Below are 22,273 nucleotides of genomic sequence, written 5' to 3'. Positions count from 1 at the left end.
AATTACCAGCCATGTTTATATAGTACCCTATATTTTTATAGTCAAAACAAAATGTATTACTTAAAACATGGACATCTGGAGGTGCCTGGGTGGCTCAGTCAGGTTAAGCATCTGCCTTCCGCTAAGGTCCTGGAATGGAGCCCTATATGTCAGGCTTCCTGCTGAGCAAGGAGTCAGCTCTATCTCTCCCCCTGGCTCCCCCCCACCCCCCAAGCTTGTGCACACACTCTCTCTCATAAATAAAATATGTTTTAAAAAACATAGAAATCGGGACACCTGGGTGGCTCAGCAGTTGGGTGTCTGCCTTTGGTTCGGGTGGTAATCCTGGGGTCCAGGATTGAGTTCCGTGTCCGGCTTCTTGTGGGGAGCCTGCTTCTCCCTCTGCCTGTGTCTGCCTCTTTCTCTCTCTCTCTCTCATGAATGAATAAATCTTAAAAAAAAAAAAATGGAAATCTCTTGATATGGCTAAACATGGTACTCTGGTACTCTTGTCAGTGTTGCAAAGTTGTTTGACTTATAAATGAAAATACAATTGAAATTATGTGGGAGTAAAAAAAAAAAGAAATTATGTGGGAGTGTATATGAATAATTTCAATTACACTTCTAAAATTCTATATGAGTGAGCATATTAAAGGAGGCTTGGGCACCTGGCCGGTTCAGCCAGTAGAGCATGTGACTCTTGATCTCAGGGTTGTAGGTTCAAGCCTCATGTTGGGTGTAGAGATTACTCAGAAATAAAATCTTTAGGGACACCTGGGCGACTCAGAGGTTGAGCACCTGCTTTTGGCTCAAGGTGTGATCCCGGGGTCCTGGGATCAAGTGCCTGCATGTGTCTCTGCCTCTGTCTCTCTCTCTGTCTCTTATGAATAAACAAATCTTAAAAATAAATAAATAAAATCTTAAAAAAAAAAAAAAGGAGGGGCACTTGGGTGGCTCAGTTGATTAAGCATCTGCCGTCAGATCAAGTCATGATCCCTGGGGTCCTAAAATCGAGCCCCGCGTCTGGCTCCCTGCTCAGTGGAGAGCCTGCTTCTCCATCTCCCTCTACCATTTCCTCTTTCTTCTCTTTCTCTCTCTCAAATAAATATAATCTTTAATTTTTTCCTCTCTTTCTCTCTCTCAAATAAATATAATCTTTAATTTTTTAAAGATATATTTATCTGAGAGAGACAGAGACCATGAGAGAGACAGAGATAGAGAAGGTGTGCACATGAGCAGGGAAGAAGGGCAGAGGGAGAGGAAGAAGCAGACTCCTCACTGATCAGGGAGCCGAATGTAGACTCCATCCCAGGACCCTGAGATCATACCCTGAGCCAAAGGCAGACGGTTAACCAACTGAGCCACCCAGGCACCCCTAAATAAACTTTTTTTTTTTTTTTAAAAAGGAGCCTCCGTGAGAAGGCAGCAGACTGAAAGGCTAATCGTGACCCTGTCCCATTAGCAGTTTATTAGATGACTAAGACATTAGAGGGTCTAGGACACAAGACAGGTAGATTGTGACAGCCTTAAGGAGAAAGGACAGAGACAGGTGGCAAGTCTGGGACCCAGGGTGGGGCACAAATAAGACAGTGGTCGGGGTTAAGTAGGCTTGAAAGAACAAGGCCTCTCAGCAGCACCTGGAGGGCCAGGAACTAATCTGGGACTCCCCTCCCTGCAAGGTGCTTCACGAACCAGCCCTGCACCCGCCCCACCTGTGGGAGACAGCATCATCCCAGAGGGAGGACAGAGACCAAGGCCAGGCCCGATTCAGACATCTCTTCACCAGGTCAACCCCCATCTGTGACCCATGCTCAGCCCAGGGGCTATTGAACCAGCTTTATTCCAGGACTGAGGGAGGGAAGCACTGGGGCTGAGGAGCCCAGGGGGGGGTTACCTGACTTGGCCTGGGGCTAGGGAAGTCAGGGAAGTCTCCCTGGAGAAGCAACATGGTGACAAATGCCTAAAGACCAGAAGGGGCACCGGGCAAAGGTGAGGAAGGGCCCTATTAGCAACAGAAACAGCCTGAGCCAAGGCCAGGAGGTGGAAGCTGGGAGAAGGCGTCTAAAATGATGAGTGACTGTGTGCACCCAGAAGGGGGTGCCCTGGAGGGTGGGCAAGTCCTTGAGCGCAAAGTTCAGTGATTCATTCTTGAGTCTCAGAGGAGTAAGGCGCCATGGAAAGTTTAAAACACAGGTGGGACAGGGTCAAATACATGTTTACTAAGCTCACACGAAGTCAGGGTCAAAGGGGCAGGAGTGGAGTGAGGAAGGAGGACCTGGTGCCTGGAGGGAACTGGGGACAGAGACTGGACAGCGTGTCTTGCTCACAGCCTATGAGGGGCAACTCCACCTCTTCGTTTTGACAACAGAGTCTCCATCATCTCTACAGGCCTGGCCCTCATCTCACCGCAACAAAACCTGCACCGAGGGCTTCAGCTTCTCCTTGATGGAGGTGTCGGCCGGAGGCAAGTCCTTGGCCTTCAGGACAACTGCATGTGCCTCCTGAAAGAGGTCCTTCCCCACCTCGGCCTCCACACGTTGGCGCCATGCAGCCAGCTTAGGTCGGCTTTTGAAGATTTGGCAGCCTGCGCTGACAGGCTATGGGGAGAGGGAGCCAAGTGGAGGGTTAGGCATGGTCAAGCACGAGGTAGCATGACCTCGTGGAGGGATTCCCCTGGGTGGATTTTCCCTCCTCTGCTACATGTGTAATAGGCTGGAGGTTCTCTCCCAGGAGACACTGGGAAACTTCTTAAGTCACTGCAGGATGGGGTCTGAAGCTCCATTTTATAGATGAGAACACTGAGGCTCAGAGAGGGAAGCGACTTGCTCAGGGCCCCACAGCCAGAAGGGGCAATGTGAGCTAGGACATGGGATCCCTCCCAGAACACCGCGCTGCCCAGTGGACCACCCTACCCATGGCACTCACATGCATCAGCTCTGTGATGGCCACCAAGTCAGCCACTGAAATGTGGGGTCCAGCAAGGAAGTCCTGGTCCTTTAGGAACTTGTCCTCAAGCAGCTGCAGGCACCTGTCCAGCTCGGCCAGAGTAGAGACCAATGTCTCAGCGGGCACCTGTTCACCCAGGAACACTGGGGACATCATCTGGTGGGTGGGCAGGCAGAGAGAGGGCTCAGGGTCTGCCCAAAGCCTAGCCTGGTTCCTGCTCTCACCAATCTATCACCAAGCCTTCAAATTTCTTCGCGCTCCGACCCACTCCTTCTACGCACTGCCATCACCAGCCCAGGCGTCATCTTCTACTCCAACACGGACAGCCTCTACTCTCCCTAGGTCCTCATGCAAGGCAGCCAATGGGGGAACTTCTGTAATCCCAGTCTGCCCCCATCACCCTCTGCATAAAGCCTTCCATGGCTCCCCACTACCCTCACCATGAGAGCCTCAACACAAGGCCCCTCCTCCGTGCAGCAGTCACCCTCTCGCCTTTCCCCACCCCCTCCTCTACCCCAGGTTTCTCAAATGGGATGATGCATGCGAATCCCTCTGGGATCTGGTTAAAGTGCACATTCCTGATCTGTATGCCTGGGTGGTGCCTGAGACTGCATTTCAAAGCTCTCAGGTGGTGCCGATGGCCCTAGTCCCTGGACCACACTTTGAGTGGCAAAGGTCTATAGTCACGCTACTTGACTTGTCTCCATTCTGCCTTCAAACACACCAGGCACCTGCCCCTGCCAGCTCAAAGGGGCTCCCCTTCCAGCCCAGAGAGGCTCAAGGAGGACACCTCTAAGGTTATAGAAACCTGCATTTTGCCCAAGGGCCCCTTCAGAACAGTAGAACTCTACCTGCAGCAGAGTATGAGCATGCCCACCTCATGCTCCCTCACACCCACAGGGCACCCACTGTGTGCCAGGCCCTTTGTAAGTACCCTATAAAAAATAATTCAGAGCACACATTTCAAGAACATCTGTACATTTGACAGGTAAAAATGGTAGGTGTGTGCTGTTTTAATGTGCATTGACTTGATTCTTAGGTTAAATGTATTTTCAGGGACACCTGGGTGGCTCAGCGGTTAAGCGTCTGCCTTCCAGCTCAGGGTGATGCTGGAGTCCTGGGGATCGAGTCCTACATCGGGCTCCCCGCGTGGAGCCTGCCTTTCCCTCTGCCTGTGTCTCTGTTTCTCTCTGTGTGTCTCTCATGAATAAATAAATAAAATCTTTTTAAAAAAATGTATTTTCATCCACTTAATGACCATTTCTCTCTGTCCTTCAACGAAATCTCTGCTGGGTTCCTGTGCCCATGTTTCTCCTGTGCGTTTTTCTTTGATGGCTTTCTGAGAGCATCTTAAATATTAGGAATATTACTTCTTTCAAGGGCGCCTGGATGGCTCGGTTCAGCATCCAACTCTTGATTTTGGCTCAGGGCACGATCTCAGGGTAGTGAGATCGAGTTCAGTCAGTCGGGCTTCCCACTCAGCGGGGAGTCTACTTGAGATTCTCTCCCTCTGCCCCTTCCCCCCCACCCCCCTGCACCCCTCCCACCCTTGCTCATGGGTGCATGCATGTGCATGCACTTGCTCACTCTCTCTCAAATAAATAAATGAATCTTTTTTAAAAATTTTACTTCTTGGGACACCTGGGTGGCTCAGCAGTTGGGCATCTGCCTTTGGCTCAGGGTGTGATCCCAGGGCCATGGGATCGAGTCCTGTGTCAGGGTCCCCGCAGGAGCCTGCTTTTCCCTCTGTCTGTGTCTCTGCCTCTCTCTCTGTGTCTCTCATGAGTAAATAAATCTTTTTATAAAAAAGGAATTTTTAAAACAGAAAACACGGTCCGTTGAGCCTCCTAGAAGGGTTCCCGTCCTGCCATAGCTCACCTTCTGCCACATGGCTCGGGTACAGCTACTCCTGAGGGTGGTGTGCTGCCATGCTAGGTACTCGTCCACACGGGCGCGGGCCTGCAGGTCCTGGGGGTACCAGTGGTCGGGGACCTCATACTTGCGACTCAGATACAACAGGATGGCCACACTGGGGGACATGGAGGTGGGTGAGGAACATGTACTAGTCACTTTTCAGCCACTTCACAGGGGCTAGGCCCTGGGTGGGGGCTGCCCCCCACACTCACATTTCCCCAACTCCTATGGGTGGAGCGTTTCACTATCTCCATGGTGCAGAGTAGGAATGGGAGGCTCAGAGAGGTTAGGTGAGGTTAGGCCTAGGGTCACACAGCTCAACATTGACCCATCCTATCATCTGAACTAAGGACACCAAGGGAAAAACAAAGTGTGTTGGGATTTCAGAAGGAGGGTGATGGGGTACTCAGAGAAAGCTTCCAGGAGGAAGGGGGCCCCAACATGGCTCTTGAAGGACGAGAGCAACTCGGGTACCACTCCCCACCATATCCAATGCATGACCACAACAGAAGCAAGGCCAGTTGTCCCCTCACACTCACCGTAGCTGGGACAAGGCCTCCCAGATGAATGGGTCACTGCTTCCCACCCTGTCCCATCTCTTCTCTACCTGCCCAAAGCCTCCAGCCCCCTCCCCCAGGAAGCCCTCTCTGACCTCCTCCTCTCTCCTCCCCCTCCATCATGTCTGGCCAGAGAGCACCATACTTCTGTGGATGTTGGACTGTCCAAGGACCCAAGGTTCCAAAGCCAAGTGGAACTTGAATCTGGGTCTACCACAGAGGTACTATGTGGCCTCGGTAAAGGATACCACCATTCATCCACCAACCTGGAGGTGGCCTGGGCTCTTGTCTCTCCCTCTGACCTCTAACTCTTCAGCACATTCCTGGGCTTGACCTTCAAGGGCAGTCAGAACTGACCACCACGTCCCCCTGCATCAACACCTTGGTCTGGGGCCCCAGCACCTCTCCTGGATTAGTACTCCAGCCAGAGGGATCCTTCAAAACTCAGATCTCAGTTCTCCTCTTCTTAAACTCCTGCAAAGGCCCCATCTTACCTACAGTAAAGCCAAAGTCTTCCTGGCCTTACATGCTACCCTTGCCCCTCTGCCTGGACCCCAAGCATTGCCCCACTTCAGAGCCTTCGGCTTTGTTGTGCCCTCTAGCCAGAACACTCTTCCCAAATACCTTGCACCTCTGTTCCCTGTAGGTCTCTGCTCAGATGCCTCCTCCTCAAAGGGCCCTTTACTCAACATCCTACTCAATATTGCACCCTCTCTCACTCTTACCTTGTTTATTTTCTCCATGGCACTCATCACCCCCTGATGTGCTACACCTTACAGAGATTAGCAGTCCCCTCTTCTAGAGTATGAGTTCCATGAGGCCAAGCGCTTAGAATGGTTCACTGCTTTGGCCTCAGGGCCTAGATGGTTCCTGGCCCTGGTGAGTGCTCAGCAAATAGCCGCTGAAGCTCTCTGGGTGTTCTCTTGACTCCCAGGACAACAGTACTTGCCCCCAAGATTTATAGAAGTGATAGCTCTTACGCACAGTACAGCTACTCCTCAATATTTAGCTCTCCACTCTTCTTCCATCTGGGGGCTAGGTTGGCAGAGAGAAGGCCTGGAAACAAGCTGGGCCCAGTGACCTCGTCCAAGTCCCTCCCCTCTCCTGGCCACAGTTTCCTCTTTTGTACAATGCCCAGGAACAGCGGGGGATACCATGACTTCAACGCCCCCCCCCCCAAAGCCCCAGGCTCCTCTGCCTGCTGGGGCTGGCACAGGTGCTCAGGGCACACAAACCATCCACAGTAGATACACAGACGGCTGACTGGCCTCACAAGGCCTGGTAGCAGCCTGGGGACCTGATACCTTTCAGCCAAGGTAAAGTCTCCATCCTTCAAAGCTGGCACCTTCTTCAGAGGATTCACCTGGGCAAAAGCATCGCTGTGGTGTTGGCCTGTGAGAGAGACCAGTGAGGCAGGTGAGGGGAATTCTGAGCCCCCTGAGGCCTCTGCCCAACTCCCACTCCAACATCCAGGAACCAGCTTTCTGAGGCCCCTATCCAGGTGGGCAACAGGAGAAAGATCACTCTGCTGGTCACCAGATCACAGAACTTGACCCCACCAGAGGTCCACCCTTCCTGCGTCCACACCCCTGGGAACCCAGGCCAAGCAGCATCTCAGCTTGCCCATAAAGGGAGGGACCCTCACCCCCAGCCAATTCCATCCATATGTCAGACACTCCACTCTCCTCCCTGGATTCTAGGCCTGCCCCTGCAATCCATCTTCCTATGCCAGCTGGGTGACCTGTCCACACCGCAGAGCTCCAGCCACACCTGCCCCCAGCCCTCAGGTCAACCCCACCCTCTCTGAGAGCTCCTGCCCACTTCATCACCCAGCCTCCAGCAGCTCAGCTCTTCTTTCTGTCCTGTGCCAAACCCTCAAGGCTCCTTCCCCAATGGAGGTTCATAGGTCTGACTCACTTCTACATTCCTTGAGCTGGGCCAGTGCTGGAGGGTACAATTATGGTTTGTGGAGTCAGAGGGCCTGTGTGGAACCAGGCTCCAGCCTGCCCATGCGCCCACCTAAGAGAATCACCCCTACCCATTCTCCCTCCAAAAAAGTGCCTCTGGGCAGCCTGGGTAGCTCAGTGGTTTAACGCTGCCTTCAGCTCAGGGCGTGATCCTGGAGACCCAGGATTGAGTCCCACATCGGGCTCCCTGCATGGAGCCTGCTTGTGCCTCTGCCTCTCTCTTTCTCTCTCTCTGTCTCTCTCTGTGGGTCTCTCATGAATAAATAAATAAAATCTTGGAAAAAAAAAAAGTGCCTCTGTGCCCAGCCCCCATCCAAGAAGAGCTGGACAGGTGGAGCAAGGAGGCAGCAGTCGGTGGCCCTGGCTGGGGGCACCAAAGACAGGAGGTGGGCGGGCTCAGCCAAGAAGAGGTCTCCCTTCTGGTCTGCCCAAGGGTGGGCCTGCTGTCCCATTACAGCTCTGCCCCTCCCTTGGATCCTGTGAATGTGGAGGGGAGGTTGGTAGCTGTAGCTGTAGAAATTAAGAGGAGACCAGATCCAGGCGGAACAACTCTCCTGCTGGCACCTGCAGAAATGCAAGAGCTGTGGGCTACTCCGACTCAGAAATGGAGAGGCGGTTTCCTTGCCTTCCCCAAGCCCGGGTGTGTAGGTATTGGGGGCACTCCGTTCGCCTCCCCACGCCCTACCCCCCACCCAAGCCCTCCACTGCTCTCTATCTGCTCTGCTCCCTCTTAACCTGTATCTTGAAAAATGTTTCGTATTCACTAGGCAAAGATCCGGGCTCTTGAAAAGGACACAAGCCATGGCTGATAACAGTTTCCGAACTGGGGGGTGTCGCAGCACTCGGGGGTCCGCGCACGGGCGGCCCGGCCCACCTTTCAGCAGCTCCACGGGGCGCAGCTCGAAGGGGATGCCGTTCCTCTTGGCGAAGATGTAGACGGCGCGGCAGGGCTGGGACAGCAGGTCCAGGTAGAGCTCCAGGCCCATGGCGGGGCGGCGGGGCGTCCCGGGGGTCGCACCTCGGGGACAAGACCCGGAACCCGAACGGCCGGCAGGAACCGCCAGGCGCCGCGCCTACCGCGGGAGGCCGCGGGGGTGGGGGGGCCGGGCGGGGGCGGGGGCGGGGGAGGGGCCGACCCCGCCGCGCCCTCTCGCCCATTGGATGGCTCCCGAGCGTTCGGGGCCGGTCAGCGGCGCGCCAGCTCTCCCTCCCTCGGCTGGAAGCCAGGGGGCAACTCTGGTGACCGGGAAGGCACTGGGAGCCTTGGCCCCAGACCCGAGGCTTCGCTGCCAGGTCACACCCCTCCTCCCGACCTCGAGGTCTACCTTTGTCACACGGCGCAGTGGGGGGCGGTAAGGGGAACGGGCCGCCAAGGACGCTTCCAGCACAGACCTTCAGGGAATTTAGGATCCAAGGGGCTCGCGGCCTTCAGGGGGCCCAAGCCACCTCCCCAGATTCAGGGAGGGGACTGAGAGAGGAGGGGCTTCTGAGTCCCCAGGAACACAAAATGAGGCAGAGAACCGAGGTGCAGTAGGCCCCTGAGCCCAGTGCCCAGGATGGAGGCTGGGGAGGTTTCCGGACCCCAGCTCCCTGCAGACGCCACGCCCACACTCCAGGAAAGAATGAGCTTCCCCTCCCTAATCCCTGGGGTCATATTCATTACACTCCAGCTAATCCCTCTAGCAAACGGCAGAAACCCGTGGGGCTAGAGGTTTGGGGGCGGGGGCTGAAACTTCCCCACTTCCTTGCAGGGCCAGGTTTCTCCAACTGATTTGTCAGGTTCCTGAGGTCTATGGCTATGAACCCCCATTCCCTAAGAGAGGCTCTCTCTTTGCCCCCAAAGCCAAGATTCAGAGAAAAACCCTCAGCAAGATATTATTGGAAAATTTAAGAATAGTTTGGCCTTCCAGGTCATTCAAGCTGATTTAAGTAAGACCCACCCTCCCCGCCCCACCCCCACCCCAGGAGACTGCTTTCCTGGGCTGATGCTGGAGCCCTCTCCTCTCCATGACGGGAGGGGCCATGTTCTCCATCCTTTTGTTGCCCTGACCTGCACAAATCACCTTTGGCAAGATTACTATAATATCCAATTCCCCTACTTCCTCTTTAGCCACCCACCAGTCCAACCAGCCCCCACACCACCCCCACCCCCCACCCACGCAGCCAGAATAATTTTTTTAATTTTATTTTTTTTATTTTTTTTTTTTATTTATGATAGTCACAGAGAGAGAGAGAGAGAGAGAGAGAGGCAGAGACACAGGCAGAGAGAGAGAAGCAGGCTCCATGCAGGGAGCTGGATGTGGGACTCAATGTCGGGACTCCAGGATCACACCCTGGGCTGAAGGCAGATGCTCAACTGCTGAGCCACCAAGGTGCCCCAGAATATTATTTTAAAATACAATCTGGTGGGGTGTCTGCCAGTCTCAGTCAGTAGAGCATGCAACCCTTAATCTCAGGGTTAAGTGTTCAAGCCCCACAGTGGGTGTGAAGCCTACTTAAAATATAAACAAATAAATAAATGCCAACTGAGCACACTATGCCTGTTTATGGTTTACAGATCACAGGCATGGGCTTTAAGACTCTGCATGACTGATTCCTGACCAGGAGAGATGCTGTTTGGATTTGCCCCTCCTGACCAATTCCACAGAACAGGTGCAGGACCTGTGAGTTAAAGTACTTGGTGCCAAAGAGCCATGTCCTGGAAGGTTGGCCCAGCCAACTGATTGATCACTATGCCAATAGTCACCACATATGGGATGCCTGTTGATCCCATGCTGTCTGACAAATCACTTTCTCCGAGAACTAAAAGAGTAGAGGGGATTTGTTAATTTTACTCTCAACCATCATGGGGAAGCTGACCCATAGGGCCTTGGAATGGGGGTTGTCCTTCAGATAGAGACCAAGGCAGGGGCCAAGACAGGTCAAATAAATCACACATCCAAGGTAGAAGCGCAGGCTCAGGCTAAGCCCAAGTTTATTTCCAAACTGAAATCAAAATGCAGTGATTAAAGGGGATAAGATTTGGCTGTTCCATTCTCATTGTGGCTTATAGGCAGCTGTGCAAGATGGTGTGGGTGTAGGGACCTGACCTGGGGAGCACAGGTGCAGTGGGACTCAGGCAAATCACTCCTGCCCGCTGAGCCTGACTCCCATGGGACATTGGAAATGAAGGTGCTTTGTGAGCTGTCAAGGGCAGAGCAGGGACAAGCCTTCCCGGCTCACTGGATCATGGCCAGCACCCTAGGCATCAGCTTCTGCTTAATGATCGGGTCTGCAGGTGGAGAGTCCTTGGCCTTCAGGATGACCTCATGGGCCTCCTGGAAGAGATCCTCCCCCACTGCTGCCTCCACACGCCGGCGCCATGCAGCCAGCTTGGGTCGGCCTTCAAAGATTTGGCAGCCAGCACCCACAGGCTGTACAGAGAAAGAGAACAGGATGGGGGTGGATGGGTAAAGTCAAGGATGGCAGCCTCTGCCTGTTGGGGGGGTGGGGGTAGGGCCCAGAGCTCCAGGAAGTTTCCATATGTCATGGCCAGGTGGGGGCAGTGGGGGCAGCGTGAGCAGGGGTTCAACAACCCCCTGGACCCCCCCTCCCTAGCAGGCCCACCCTATCCATAGCACTCACATGCATCAGCTCAGTGATGGCTATCAGATCAGCCAGGGAGATGTGGGGCCCAGTGAGAAAGGCCTTGTTCTGGAGGAACTTGTCCTCAAGCAACTGCAGGGTTGCATCCAACTCAGCCAGTGTGGCTGCCAGCATCTCAGGAGACACTGGCTCACCCAGGAAAACAGGGAACATCACCTGGCAGGTGGGAAGGCAAAGAAGAGGGTTAGGGACCAACCAGTCTCGGGGTCAGGAAAGCAAGTGTGCCTCCCCTGCCCCAGTCTGAGCTGCTTTCTGGTTCCATGCACCTTTCTTCCAAGGCTGGGCTAGGCCTGCAGGGAAATTCCCAAAGGACCACCTTTCACAGAAATATTCCTGCCTCTGTGATCTCTGATGGCTGAGCCTCAGGGACATCTAACACAAGGACTCAGACCCCTTCGAGAATGACTCAGAGCTGACCTGAACAATGAGTTTTATACTTTGGAAGTAGGCAGCTAGCCTAAGGACAGTCTATGTTATAACCTCTTCCCCCTGAATATAAAGTCAGTACCTCTTAAATATATAAGTAATTAGGAGGGTGAGCTTTTCAGGTTTCCACTCTGCCACTTACAAAGTGTGCGACCTAAAACAAAATACTCAAACCCTCTGAGCCTGAATTTCCTCATCTATAATATAGGAATAATAGTACATGACTCCTCTTGTAAATGGAAAAGTGGGGCCCAGAGAGGGACAGTCAGTTGCTTGAGATGGCACAGCCAAGAAAAGACTAAGTCAAGAATAGAACAGACATTTTCTGACAATGAACAACTACCAGACACTAAGGAGGAGGGCCAGGAAAGAGTGGTATCTAAGATTCTGGGAGGAAGGTGTTTTAGGGGGAAGCCATCAACAGCCTTATGGTTGCTAGAGCTGTCTGGCACATGCAGTGGATGGGGAGCAAGGGAAGAAGGCTTCATGCTTTGTTTGGTAAAATTGCTTAGGGAAGCCTGGGATTTAGGTTAACAGGACTAGGATTATACATGAGCCCTGGCTTTGGGTTTCAATTTCCTCCCCCATACAAGATAGAGTCAATAGTCTCCCACTAATGCCCTGGAGGCCATACCTGAGCTAATGACATTCCTTTGGCTACAGAGTTTTTAAAAATGTGGGTCAGGGGGTGCCTGGGTGGCTCAGTTGGTTAAGTGTCCAACTGTTGATTTCAGCTCAGGTCACTATTTCAGCATCATGGGATTGAGCCCGGTGTCAGGCTCCACATTGGGCGTGGAGTCTGCTTAAAATTCTCTCTCTCTCTCTCTCAGGCCACCTGGGTGGCTCAGTGGTTGAGAGTCTGCCTTTGGCTCAGGGCGTGATCCTAGGATCTGGGATGGAGTCCCACATCAGGCTCCCTGATGGAGCCTGCTTCTCCCTCTGCCTATGTCTCTGTCTCTCTGTGTTTCTCATGAATAAATAAATAAATCATAAAAAAAAAAGATTCTCTACTTTCTCAAAAAAAAATAAAAATAAAAATATGGATCAGTTGCTTACATTTAAAACTGCAGGCATTTCATGTAAGAGTCCAGACTTTCTCTTTTTCATGTAATGGGTGCTGGCCACAGGGTTTCCCTGCTCAGTATCTAAGGCTGATGTCGAGAAGGAGCCCCTCCTTTAGGAGGGGCACAATGGGCTCTCAATCCGCAGAACCCCACCTAGCCCTCCTCCCTCATTTCTTTTCTTTTTTTTTTTTTTAAGATTTATTTATTTATTTATTCAGAGAGAGCGAGAGAGAGGCAGAGAGGCAGAGACACAGGCAGAGGGAGAAGCAGGCTCCGTGCAGGAAGCCCGACGTGGGACTCGATCCTGAGTCTCCAGGATCACAGCCCGGGCTGCAGGCGGCGCTAAGCCGCTGCGCCACGGGGGCTGCCCTCCTCCCTCATTTCTTTTTTTTTTTTTTTTTACCTCCCTCATTTCTTATCGGCCTCACCCCTGAAAGAGATTGTCTACATTTCCCTTCTGTTCTGATTTGGTTGATCCAAAATTCTTAGGGTTTTATTTTTTATATTTTTTACAGATTTTATTTAGTCATTCATGAGAGCCAGAGACACAGGCAAAGGGAGAAGCAGGCTCCCTGCAGGGAGCCCACTGTGGGACTCGATCCCAGGACCGAGTGGGATTTAGCCCCGTGTCAGGCTCCACATTGGGCGTCAGATCGAGGGCATGACCTGAACTCAAGCCAAAGGCAGATGCTCAACCATTGAGCCCTCCAGGCATCCCGCTAGTGATTATTCTATTGGTTACATGTTACTATAATTGTTTTTATTTTTTATTTATTTTATTTTTAAGATTTTATTTATTTATTCATGAGAGACACAGAGAGGCAGAGACATAGGGAGAAGCAGGCTCCCAAGCCTGATGCAGAACTCGGTCCCAGGACTCTGAGATCACGACCTGAAAAGGCAGACACTCAACCACTGAGCCACCCAGGTGCCCTAATTGTTTTATTTTTAATTATGGTAAGAAACATGTAACATAAAATTTCCCATCCTAACCATTTTTAAGTGTACAGTTCCACAGCATTAAGTACATTCACACTGTTGTATAACCATCACCGCTGAGATAGCATAGAGAAAGCAAGAGGGACTTAGCTCCTGTAAAAGTCACAGGTGTAAGACAAAGGTTAAAAGCGTCCACAAGCTTAGAGACGAACATCTCCTTCTGGGAAAGAAAATGAATCAATGAGAGATAACAGCCATGGGGGAGTAATGGTTGTCTGAGCAAAATCAGAACTAACAATTTAAAGCCTACTTGCACAAGTATCTCTGTTTTCCAGGAGCCCTAAAAGAATGTTGACCATGAAGAAAAACATCCTGTGATTGTCTTGTGTCCACTAAAAACTGAAGCCTGCAAGATAATGACCATGGGATCGAAGGACACTTGCCCATTCCCAGCCCCTCACCCTTTGGAAAAGTGCCTTTATAACTCTCGCAGCCTACGGAGAGGGTAGTGATATTCCTCTTTCTTGTCAGCCCCCTTTTATACAAGCTATCTCTAATAAACTCCACATATTTTCTTTCTCTCAAGTTCAATGTTCATTTCTACGACATCGAGACTCAAGAACCTAGACTCAGGCATCAGGTAACACTGCCATCCATCTTCAGAACTCATTCATCGTCCCACACTGAAAGTCCGTCCCCATTAAACAACAACACCCCACTCCCCCTCCTCGTGAACCCCTGGCAGCCATCCTTCTACTTTTTTTGTCTTTTTTTTTTTTAACATTTTATTTATTTATTTGACAGAGAGAGAGAGAGCACAAGTAGGCAGAGCGGCAGGCAGAGGAAGAGGGAAAAGCATACTCCCCAGGACCCTGAGATCATGATCTGAGCTGAAGACAGATGCTTAACCGACTGAGCCACCCAGGCACCCCAACTTTTTTGTCTTTATGAACAGAACTACTCTAGGGATCTCATGTAACTGGAATCATACAGAGGTGCCTGGCTGGCTCTGAGGGAAAGTGTGTGACTCTTGATCTCAGGGTAATGAGTTGGAGACTCACATGGGTGTAGAGATTACTAAGAAAAATAAATAAACTTAAAAAAGAAAAAAATATTTAAAAAAATTTTTTTAAGATTTATTTATTTAGGGGTGCCTGGGTAGCTCAGTCAGTTAGTGGCTGCCTTCTGCTCAGGTCATGATCCCTGAGCCTGAGCAGGGAGCCCACTTCTTCTTGTCCCCTACTTGTGCTCTCTCTCTCTCTCTCTTGCTCTTTCTCTCAAATAAATAAATAACATCTTTAAAAAAAAATCTTACATCTTTGAGAGAGAGAGAGAGCAAGAGAGAGAGAGAGAGAGCATGCACATGAGCTGGGGAGGAGCAGAGGAAGAGAGACTCCCAAGCAGACACTGCACAGAGTGTGGAACCTGATGTGGGGCTCAATCTCACAACCCTGAGATCACCATCTGAGCCAAAACCGAGAATCAGGTGCTTAACCAACTGTATCACCCAGCCACCCCAAAAAGTGATTTAAAAATCTTTTAAAAAATAAAATACATGGGAAGCCTGGGTGGCTCAGCGGTTGAGCGTCTGCCTTCAGCTTGGGGCGTGATCCTGGAGTCCCCCGATCAGGTCTCGCATCAGGCTCCCTGCATGGAGCCTGCTTCTCCCTCTGCCTGTGTCTCTGCCTCTCTCTCTGTGTCTCTCATGAATGAATAAATAAAATTTTTAAAAAATAAAATAAGGGATCCCTGGGTGGCGCAGCGGTTTGGCGCCTGCCTTTGGCCCAGGGCGCGATCCTGGAGACCCGGAATCGAATCCCACGTCGGGCTCCCGGTGCATGGAGCCTGCTTCTCCCTCTGCCTATGTCTCTGCCTCTCTCTTTCTCTGTGACTATCATAAATAAATAAAAAATTAAAAAAAATAAAAAGAATCCTCCTTTCCTTCAAGATGCCCCTTTCTTAAAAAAAATAAAAATAAAAAAAATAAAAAAATAAAAAATAAAATAAAATAAAATAAATAAAATAAAATAAAATAAAATAAAATACGTGGCAGCCTGGGTGGCACAGTGGTTTGGCGCTGCTTTCAGCCCAGGGTGTGATCCTGGAGACCCGGGATCGAGTCCCACGTCAGGCTCCCTGCGTGGAGCCTGGTTCTCCTTCTGCCTGTGTCTCTGTCTCTTTCTGTGTCTCTCATGAATAAATGAATAAAATCTTAAAAAAAAAAAAAAAAGAATTTAGAAGAGGGCGCCTGGGTGGCTCAGTATCTGCCTTTGGCTCAGGTCATGATCCCGGAGTCATGGGATGGAGTCCCAAATTGGGCTCCCCGCAGGGAGCCTGCTTATCCCTCTGCCTGTGTCTTTGCCTCTCTCTCTCTGCATCTCTCATGAATAAATAAATAAAAATATTTTTTAAATAATAATTAAGGGCAGCATGGGCCCAGCGATTTAGCGCCACCTTCAGCCCAGGGTTGTGATTCTGGAGACCCAGGATCGAGTCCCATGTTGGGATTCCTGCATGGAGCCTGTTTCTCCCTCTGCCTGTCTGTCTGTCTCTCTCTGTCATGAATAAATAAATGAAATCTTTAAAAATAATAATAATAATCAAATTAAAAATAAAAAGAATCAGGGGATCCCTGGGTGGCTCAGCTGTTTGTTGCCTGCCTTTGGCCCAGGGCACGATCCTGGAGTTCCGGGATCGAGTCCTGCATCGGGCTCCCAGCATGGAGCCTGCTTCTCCCTCCTCCTGTGTCTCTGTCTCTGTCTCTCTCTCTCTCTCTCTCTGTGTGTGTCTATCATGGATAAAAATAAATAAATAAATATTTAAATCACTTACAAAAAAAATTTTTTTAATAAAAAAATAAAAAGAATTTAGAAGAAAAGATGGACCAAATGGGTAGATGAACCAAATCTGTTTAGATGGTGAATTTCAGCAAAGAAGTGGAAACTTTAAAAAAGAACCAAATGGAGAAATAAAAAATAAAAATAAAAAATAGTAATAATAAAAAGAACCAAATGGAATATCTAGAACTGAAAAATACACATCTCAAATAAAGACTGTATTAGGTGGGTTTAATAGCAGCGTGGGCACAACAGAAGAAAGAATTAGCAGAGTCAATAGAGACTATCCAAATGGAAAAGAAGAGTGCAATGATGCTTTAGCCACTTTGGGGTGACGCCCTCACTCACTTCCCCCCCGCCAGCCCCCTCCTCAGGGCCTCACCTTATGCCACAGGGCCCGGAGGCAGTTTCTCCGCAGGGTTGTGTGCTGCCATGCCAGGTACTCATCCACACGGGCACAGGCCTGTAGATCCTGGGGGTACCAGTGGTCGGGGACTTTATACTTGCGGTTCAGGTAGAGCAGGATGGCCACGCTGCAGGGGAGGGATGACATGATGGGTGGAGGAAGGACACTGTGCTGGGGGCTTAATCAGTGTCCCTTTAGTTTTCCTGACAATGTGCAAAAGTATTTGCCTCATTTTCCAGATAAGAAAGCCAGGCTTAGGGCAGCGCGGGTGGCTCAGCAGTTTAGGGGAGCCTTCAGCCCAGGGCGTGATCCTGGAGACCTGGGATCGAGTCCCACGTCGGGCTCCCTGCATGGAGCCTGCTTCTCCCTCTGCCTGTGTCTCTGCCTCTTTCTCTCTATGTGTCTCTCATGAATAAGTAAATAAAATCTTGAAAGAAAGAAAGAAAGAAAGAAGGAAAGAGAAAGAAGAAAGAAAGAAAGAAAGAAAGAAAGAAAGAAAGAAAGAAAGAAAGAAAGAAAGAAAGAAAGAAAGAAAGAAAGAAAACCAGGCTTAGAACAGTTAAGGGACTTGCCCAGGGCACAGAGCCTTTGGTGGCAGGACCGAGAGTCTTTCTGAGGCTAATACCCAAGCTCATCCTACCATCGGGCAAAAGCCCACAGCAGAGCATCCTGCCAAGTGTTCAGAGACAGTCTCTGATTAGCGGGCCAGAGGACTTCCTGGAGGAGACACCATCAAAGCTGAGCCTTAAAGCTCGGTTCTTTCCAATCTGCATCCATCCTCATCCTCTGGCATCCAGACTGGCCTCAGATGGCCTGATTGCTCAAAAAATCTTTCCTGTTATCCCTCTGCTCTCCCTAAAGCACCCTGTAGGAAACACTGGGGGTGCTGCAGGATCATGGAACAGCAGATCAGACCAGGTCCCTGAAGCTCTCCTCCTGCTCTAGGCTATGAGGGCTACCATGGTGTTGGGACAGGGATGGAGCTGGAAGGGCCCTGAGGATGCATGAATTTGGGGCCATAGGAAGGCTTTCAGGAACTTGGGGTACCCCCAGGGTTGCATACCCCAGCCAAAAGGCAGAAAGCCTCTATTCCCTATCACGAATCCTGTACCCATGCCCCGGCTTACCAACTCACTTGTTGGTACAAGGTACCCTGGAGCTTTTTTCCTCCCAGCTAACTGATCAAACCACCTCTGGGGAGGGCTGCAAGTCCCTGGGAGTCACAGACCTCCTGACAGTGAGAAAAGACACAGGGAAATGCAGAAATTGAACAATGCCCCTGACAGGTACTATGTGTGCTCAAAACTGAGTGATACAAGGAGCCAGGACAATAGAGAGCAGCAGAAAGGAAAAAATGGCACTGGCATCATACCAGGAATTCCTTGGGGATGCATCCACCTCACAATGCCAGAGATAAGTTCTAAAGCTTCAAGTTCTCCTTGTTATGGGAGCAGTGATTAGGTGACAAAAGGGGCAGAGTTGGGAAAAATTCTCCGGACTTGGAGCCACTGGGTGTCCCAGATGCCCATGGGCCATCTCGAGCCAGAGCACTGCCCCTGCCTCGCCCTGCACCCCTACCCTGGGGTACTCTCACCCACAGTCATAGGACTGGTGCAGAGGTAAAATAGATACTTATTTTTTCCCAAGCATCCCTGTGAACTGGATCAAGGGATAGTCAGGGACTGGGTTCTAGTCCTGACTCTCTGTGGGATGTTGGGCTAAGGGCTCTTCACCTCTGAGGATTTTCTTTTTTTGTCTCTAAAATTGTGGGTTAGGGGGCGCCTGGCCGGCTCAGTCAGTTAAGCAACCAAATTTGGTTTCAGCTCAGGTCACAATCTCAGGGTCCTGGGCTAGAACCCTGAATCGGGCTCTGGGCTCAGCTGGGAGTTTGCTTGTGGACTCTCTCTCCCTCTGCCCCTCACTCCACTCACCTGCTCTGTTTCTCTCTCATAAATAAATAAATAAATCTTGAAAAAAAAAAAAACAAATAAACAGAGGGTTAGGACAAGATGGTTCCAGCAAGTTCTGGTAGCAGCCCAAGGGCCCCAGTTACCTCTCTGTCAAGGTGAAGTCCCCGTCCCTCAAAGCAGGCACCTTCTTAAGGGGGTTGACCTGGGCAAAGGCATCACTGAGGTGCTGACCTGCAGAGTGGTGGGAAAGGGAAGGAACACTGAGGCTGCATGGCCTGTGCCCACGCCCAACTATGCCTAGGTCCCAGTTTCATGGCTCTTCTCCTGCCCCCAGCTGCTCTCCTGTGTGGCAGAGGCTGTGAGGGCCACTTTGGGAGGAGCAGGAGACTACTCTGCCTAATGTTGCAGGACGGGCCTCGACAGCCCATGCCCTGTCCCATTGGGCACAAGCTCCACCCACAGCCCAGTGTGCAGGATATGATGCTTCAGCCGGGCCTTCACACACACCCACCCACCACCTCTGCACCATCCCCAGCCTCATAAGTTCATATTCAGGGGGCCCCACGCTGCCAGAGCAGGGTGGCTAGTCCCCAAATGGAGCCCTGATTTCTTACAGTGCCCCTTTCCCTGCGGACTCTAGGGTAAGTTCCCCAAACACAGAGAAGTGGCTTTTTCCTGCTATCTATTTATTTGCAAAAACAACTTCTGGAATGCCTGGGTGGCTCAGTGGTTCATATTTAGCGTCTGCCTTTGGCTCAGGGCTTGATCCCAGGGTCCAGGAATTGAGTCCCACATTGGGCTACCTGTGAGGAGCCTGCTTCTCCCTCTGCCTGTGTCTCTGCCTCTCTCTCTCTCTCTCTCTCTCTCTCTGTGTGTGTGTGTGTGTGTGTGTGTGTCTCGTAAATAAATAAATAAAATTTAAAAAATAAAACAAAACCCAACTTCTATCAGTTCCTCTGTGTCCCCTTCTTCACCCTCCCCTGGCCACTGGGGACACAGGGCTGGCCCTGCCTTTAGGTTCTGCTGGAGCTGGAACAGTCACGTTTTTTGTCCCACAGCCTCCCAAAAGGTGCAAGCCTCGTGTCCCCTGGGACCCCGGCCTCTGCTTGAGTTTGTGTGGGTGGCTCCTACTCCTGCAGATGCAGTCAGAGAGAAGTTTCTGATGGGGACTTAAGCTCATTACCATCCTGCTCAACAGCTTTCATCGGCTCCCCGTTACCCCCAGGATCATGTGGAAACTCCTCGAAGCCATACACGATTGCCTTAACACCCTAGCTTCAAACACACCCACTATCCTCCCTTTTCCCTCTCTTCAGATTGTGCCTTCACCAGGCACACCTGCCCTCCTCTCCTAGTGAAACACCGCTTTCTGCATCCTTTATCTGATAGCCTGGCTGGAATGTTCCTTCGTCCCCATGCTCTCTCACCTGCACTCTGCAGAGATAACCCCTGGGCAGGACAAGTGGAAACTGCCCCCAGGAGAAGATGAGTCCGCAGGCAGACAGGCCAGTACACAGCCACAAAGGCAGGCAAGGGCCTCAACGTGGTGGGGAAGTGATAGTGGGGGGAAGTGATGGTGGAGGGAAGGCTCAGCCAAGTGGAGTTACTTGCCCACCGGGCAGTACCTGGGCTCTGCTTCCCTCTTACCTCCCAACTGCCAGCTGTGTCCTCAGAGCCTTGGGAGCCTGCCAGGGAAACAAGCCCTCCAGCTCAGAGTGCAGGGCTCACCAAGTTCCAGCAGTTCCCCCTCAAGCCCCCGGCCTACCCCCCCAGGGGCCTCTCCCAGCAGGAACAAGAAGGCAGAGCACAAGGTAAAGCAGAGAAGGCAAAGCAGAAGAACGAGGGCCACAGAGAGGGTCCCTGGTGGTGCAGACTGGACCGATGCGCACAGAGTAGCGCTGGAGAAGTCTCCACCCTGGTGACTGCAGCTGCCACTTCGGCCGTGGAGGCCACAAGGAGGGACTGGGCTCTGCCGCAGCCTATACACGGCTCCCTTACCCCCGCCTCCTGCCTCCATCTCTTTTCTGGAGGTCCTCCTTCCCTAAGTCCAGGTGCTCCCTGTTTCTGTAGACGAGGTCTTTTTCCTGAAGGTCCCACCCCTTTCCTCGGCCTCCTCCGAGCCGCACCGTCCACCCTGCTGGACCGAGCAGCGTTGTGGGGGGGACCCCCCGACGCTCGGATCTCCCCGACACTCACCTTTTTCAGCACGGGCCCCAAGAAGGGGCTGGCGCCCAGCGTCCCCTTGGGCAGTATTTGGCCTCCCCGATCCCTCGGGTCCCAAACCCAGGCCGAGCCCACCTTTGCGCAGCTCCACGGGGCGCAGCTCGAAGGGGATGCCGTTCCTCTTGGCGAAGATGTAGACGGCGCGGCAGGGCTGGGACAGCAGGTCCAGGTAGAGCTCCAGGCCCATGGCGGGGCGGGGGCGGGGGCGGCCGCGGGGACCCCGGGGACTCCAGCGACTCCGGCCGCTGCGAGCCCGGGTCGTGGGCCACGCCCCGCTGGCCTCCGCTCCCCATTGGGTGGCTGCGGGGGGCGGCCGGAGCGCAGGGCCCAGCGGCGGGGTGACGCCCTCCCGGCTCCCGCTAGGGCGCAGTCCTTTGTCACTGGCTTATTTCACTTACCACGGTGTCTTCGAGGTCATCCACGCCGTCGCTGTCACTGTCGGATTTTCCTATCATCTCCATTTTAGGGATGTCTCGAAATTGAGGCAGGGAGTGACTATGCGCCGGGAAGTCTGGCCCCGGAGTCCGCGTTCTTAGCCGCGCTCTCCAGAGGTCGTGATGCCAGCAAGTGGCACAGCCTCCGGACTTCTGTTTAGCATTATGGGCCAACTCACTCCGCTCAGATTGCTCTCCTTGTAATGTGGCAGCCTTCCTCTTCCTGCTCCTGCCAGGACCATGCCTCAGATTCCCTGAATTTGTTTTTTTCCCTGCTCTGGGCCTCAGTTTCTCCATCTTTAGAATGACAGGGAAAGATCCAGCAATCCCCCTTCTGGGCATATGTTCGAAGAAAATGGAAACGGGATAGGAAAGAGATATTTGCACCTTCACGTTCATTGGTGCATTATTCACAATGGCCAAGACATGGAAACAACTAAGTGCCAGCAAGGGATGAACGAATAAAGAACATGTGGTGTTGGGCAGCCCGGGTGGCTCAGCGGTTGAGCGGCTGCCTTTGGCCCGGGCTTGATCCTGGAGACCTGGGATAGAGTCCCACATCGGGCTCCTTGCATGGAGCCTGCTTCTCCCTCTGCCTGTGTCTCTGCCTTTGTGTGTGTGTGTCTCTCATGAATAAATAAATAAAATCTTAAAAAAAAAAAAAAAAAAAAAAAGAACATGTGGTGTATATACCCAATGGAATACTATTCGGCCATGAGAAAGAAGGAAATCCTGTCATTTGTGACAACCTAAGTGGACCCTGTGGGCATAATGCTGAGTAAGGTAAGTCCAGCAAAAAGACATGGTGTAATCACACTATTTGTGAAATCTATTTATTTTTTTATTTATTTATGATAGTCACAGAGAGAGAGAGAGAGGCAGAGACACAGGCAGAGGGAGAAGCAGGCTCCATGCACCGGGAGCCCGATGTGGGACTCGATCCCGGGTCTCCAGGATCGCGCCCTGGGCCAAAGGCAGGCGCCAAACCACTGCGCCACTCAGGGATCCCTATTTGTGAAATCTAAA

General features: G+C 51.7%; 2 protein-coding genes across 5 annotated transcripts; both read right to left on the bottom strand.

Moving 5' to 3' along the window:
- Positions 1 to 2,178: 2,178 nt before the first annotated feature.
- On the bottom strand, positions 2,179 to 8,463 carry LOC121475837 (glutathione S-transferase theta-3-like). The gene is made up of 5 exons (XM_041729518.1): positions 8,238 to 8,463; positions 6,701 to 6,788; positions 4,804 to 4,954; positions 2,905 to 3,081; positions 2,179 to 2,576 (listed from the first exon to the last, which is right to left on the bottom strand). Exons 1-5 carry the CDS (start codon positions 8,347 to 8,349, stop codon positions 2,382 to 2,384), a joined length of 723 nt encoding a protein of 240 aa, XP_041585452.1. The 5' UTR covers positions 8,350 to 8,463; the 3' UTR covers positions 2,179 to 2,381.
- Positions 8,464 to 10,320: 1,857 nt separating this feature from the next.
- LOC121475214 (glutathione S-transferase theta-1) lies at positions 10,321 to 21,803 on the bottom strand. Of its 4 annotated transcripts, none has more exons than XM_041728321.1 (5): positions 20,787 to 21,778; positions 18,734 to 18,821; positions 16,657 to 16,807; positions 10,988 to 11,164; positions 10,321 to 10,776 (listed from the first exon to the last, which is right to left on the bottom strand). In XM_041728321.1, exons 1-5 carry the CDS (start codon positions 20,998 to 21,000, stop codon positions 10,582 to 10,584), a joined length of 825 nt encoding a protein of 274 aa, XP_041584255.1. In that variant the 5' UTR covers positions 21,001 to 21,778; the 3' UTR covers positions 10,321 to 10,581. The 4 variants fall into 4 exon arrangements, with proteins under 4 accessions (XP_041584255.1, XP_041584257.1, XP_041584256.1 ...); XM_041728323.1 differs by having other exon boundaries at positions 20,889 to 21,125; XM_041728322.1 differs by lacking the exon at positions 18,734 to 18,821 and having other exon boundaries at positions 20,889 to 21,761.
- Between the last annotated feature and the right edge of the window lie 470 nt (positions 21,804 to 22,273).

Source organism: Vulpes lagopus, chromosome 14 (assembly GCF_018345385.1).
Source record: "Vulpes lagopus strain Blue_001 chromosome 14, ASM1834538v1, whole genome shotgun sequence".
NCBI lineage: Eukaryota > Metazoa > Chordata > Mammalia > Carnivora > Canidae > Vulpes > Vulpes lagopus.
The sequence above is the reverse complement of the archived record's forward strand: the minus strand, read 5'-3'. Positions and strand labels throughout refer to the sequence as shown.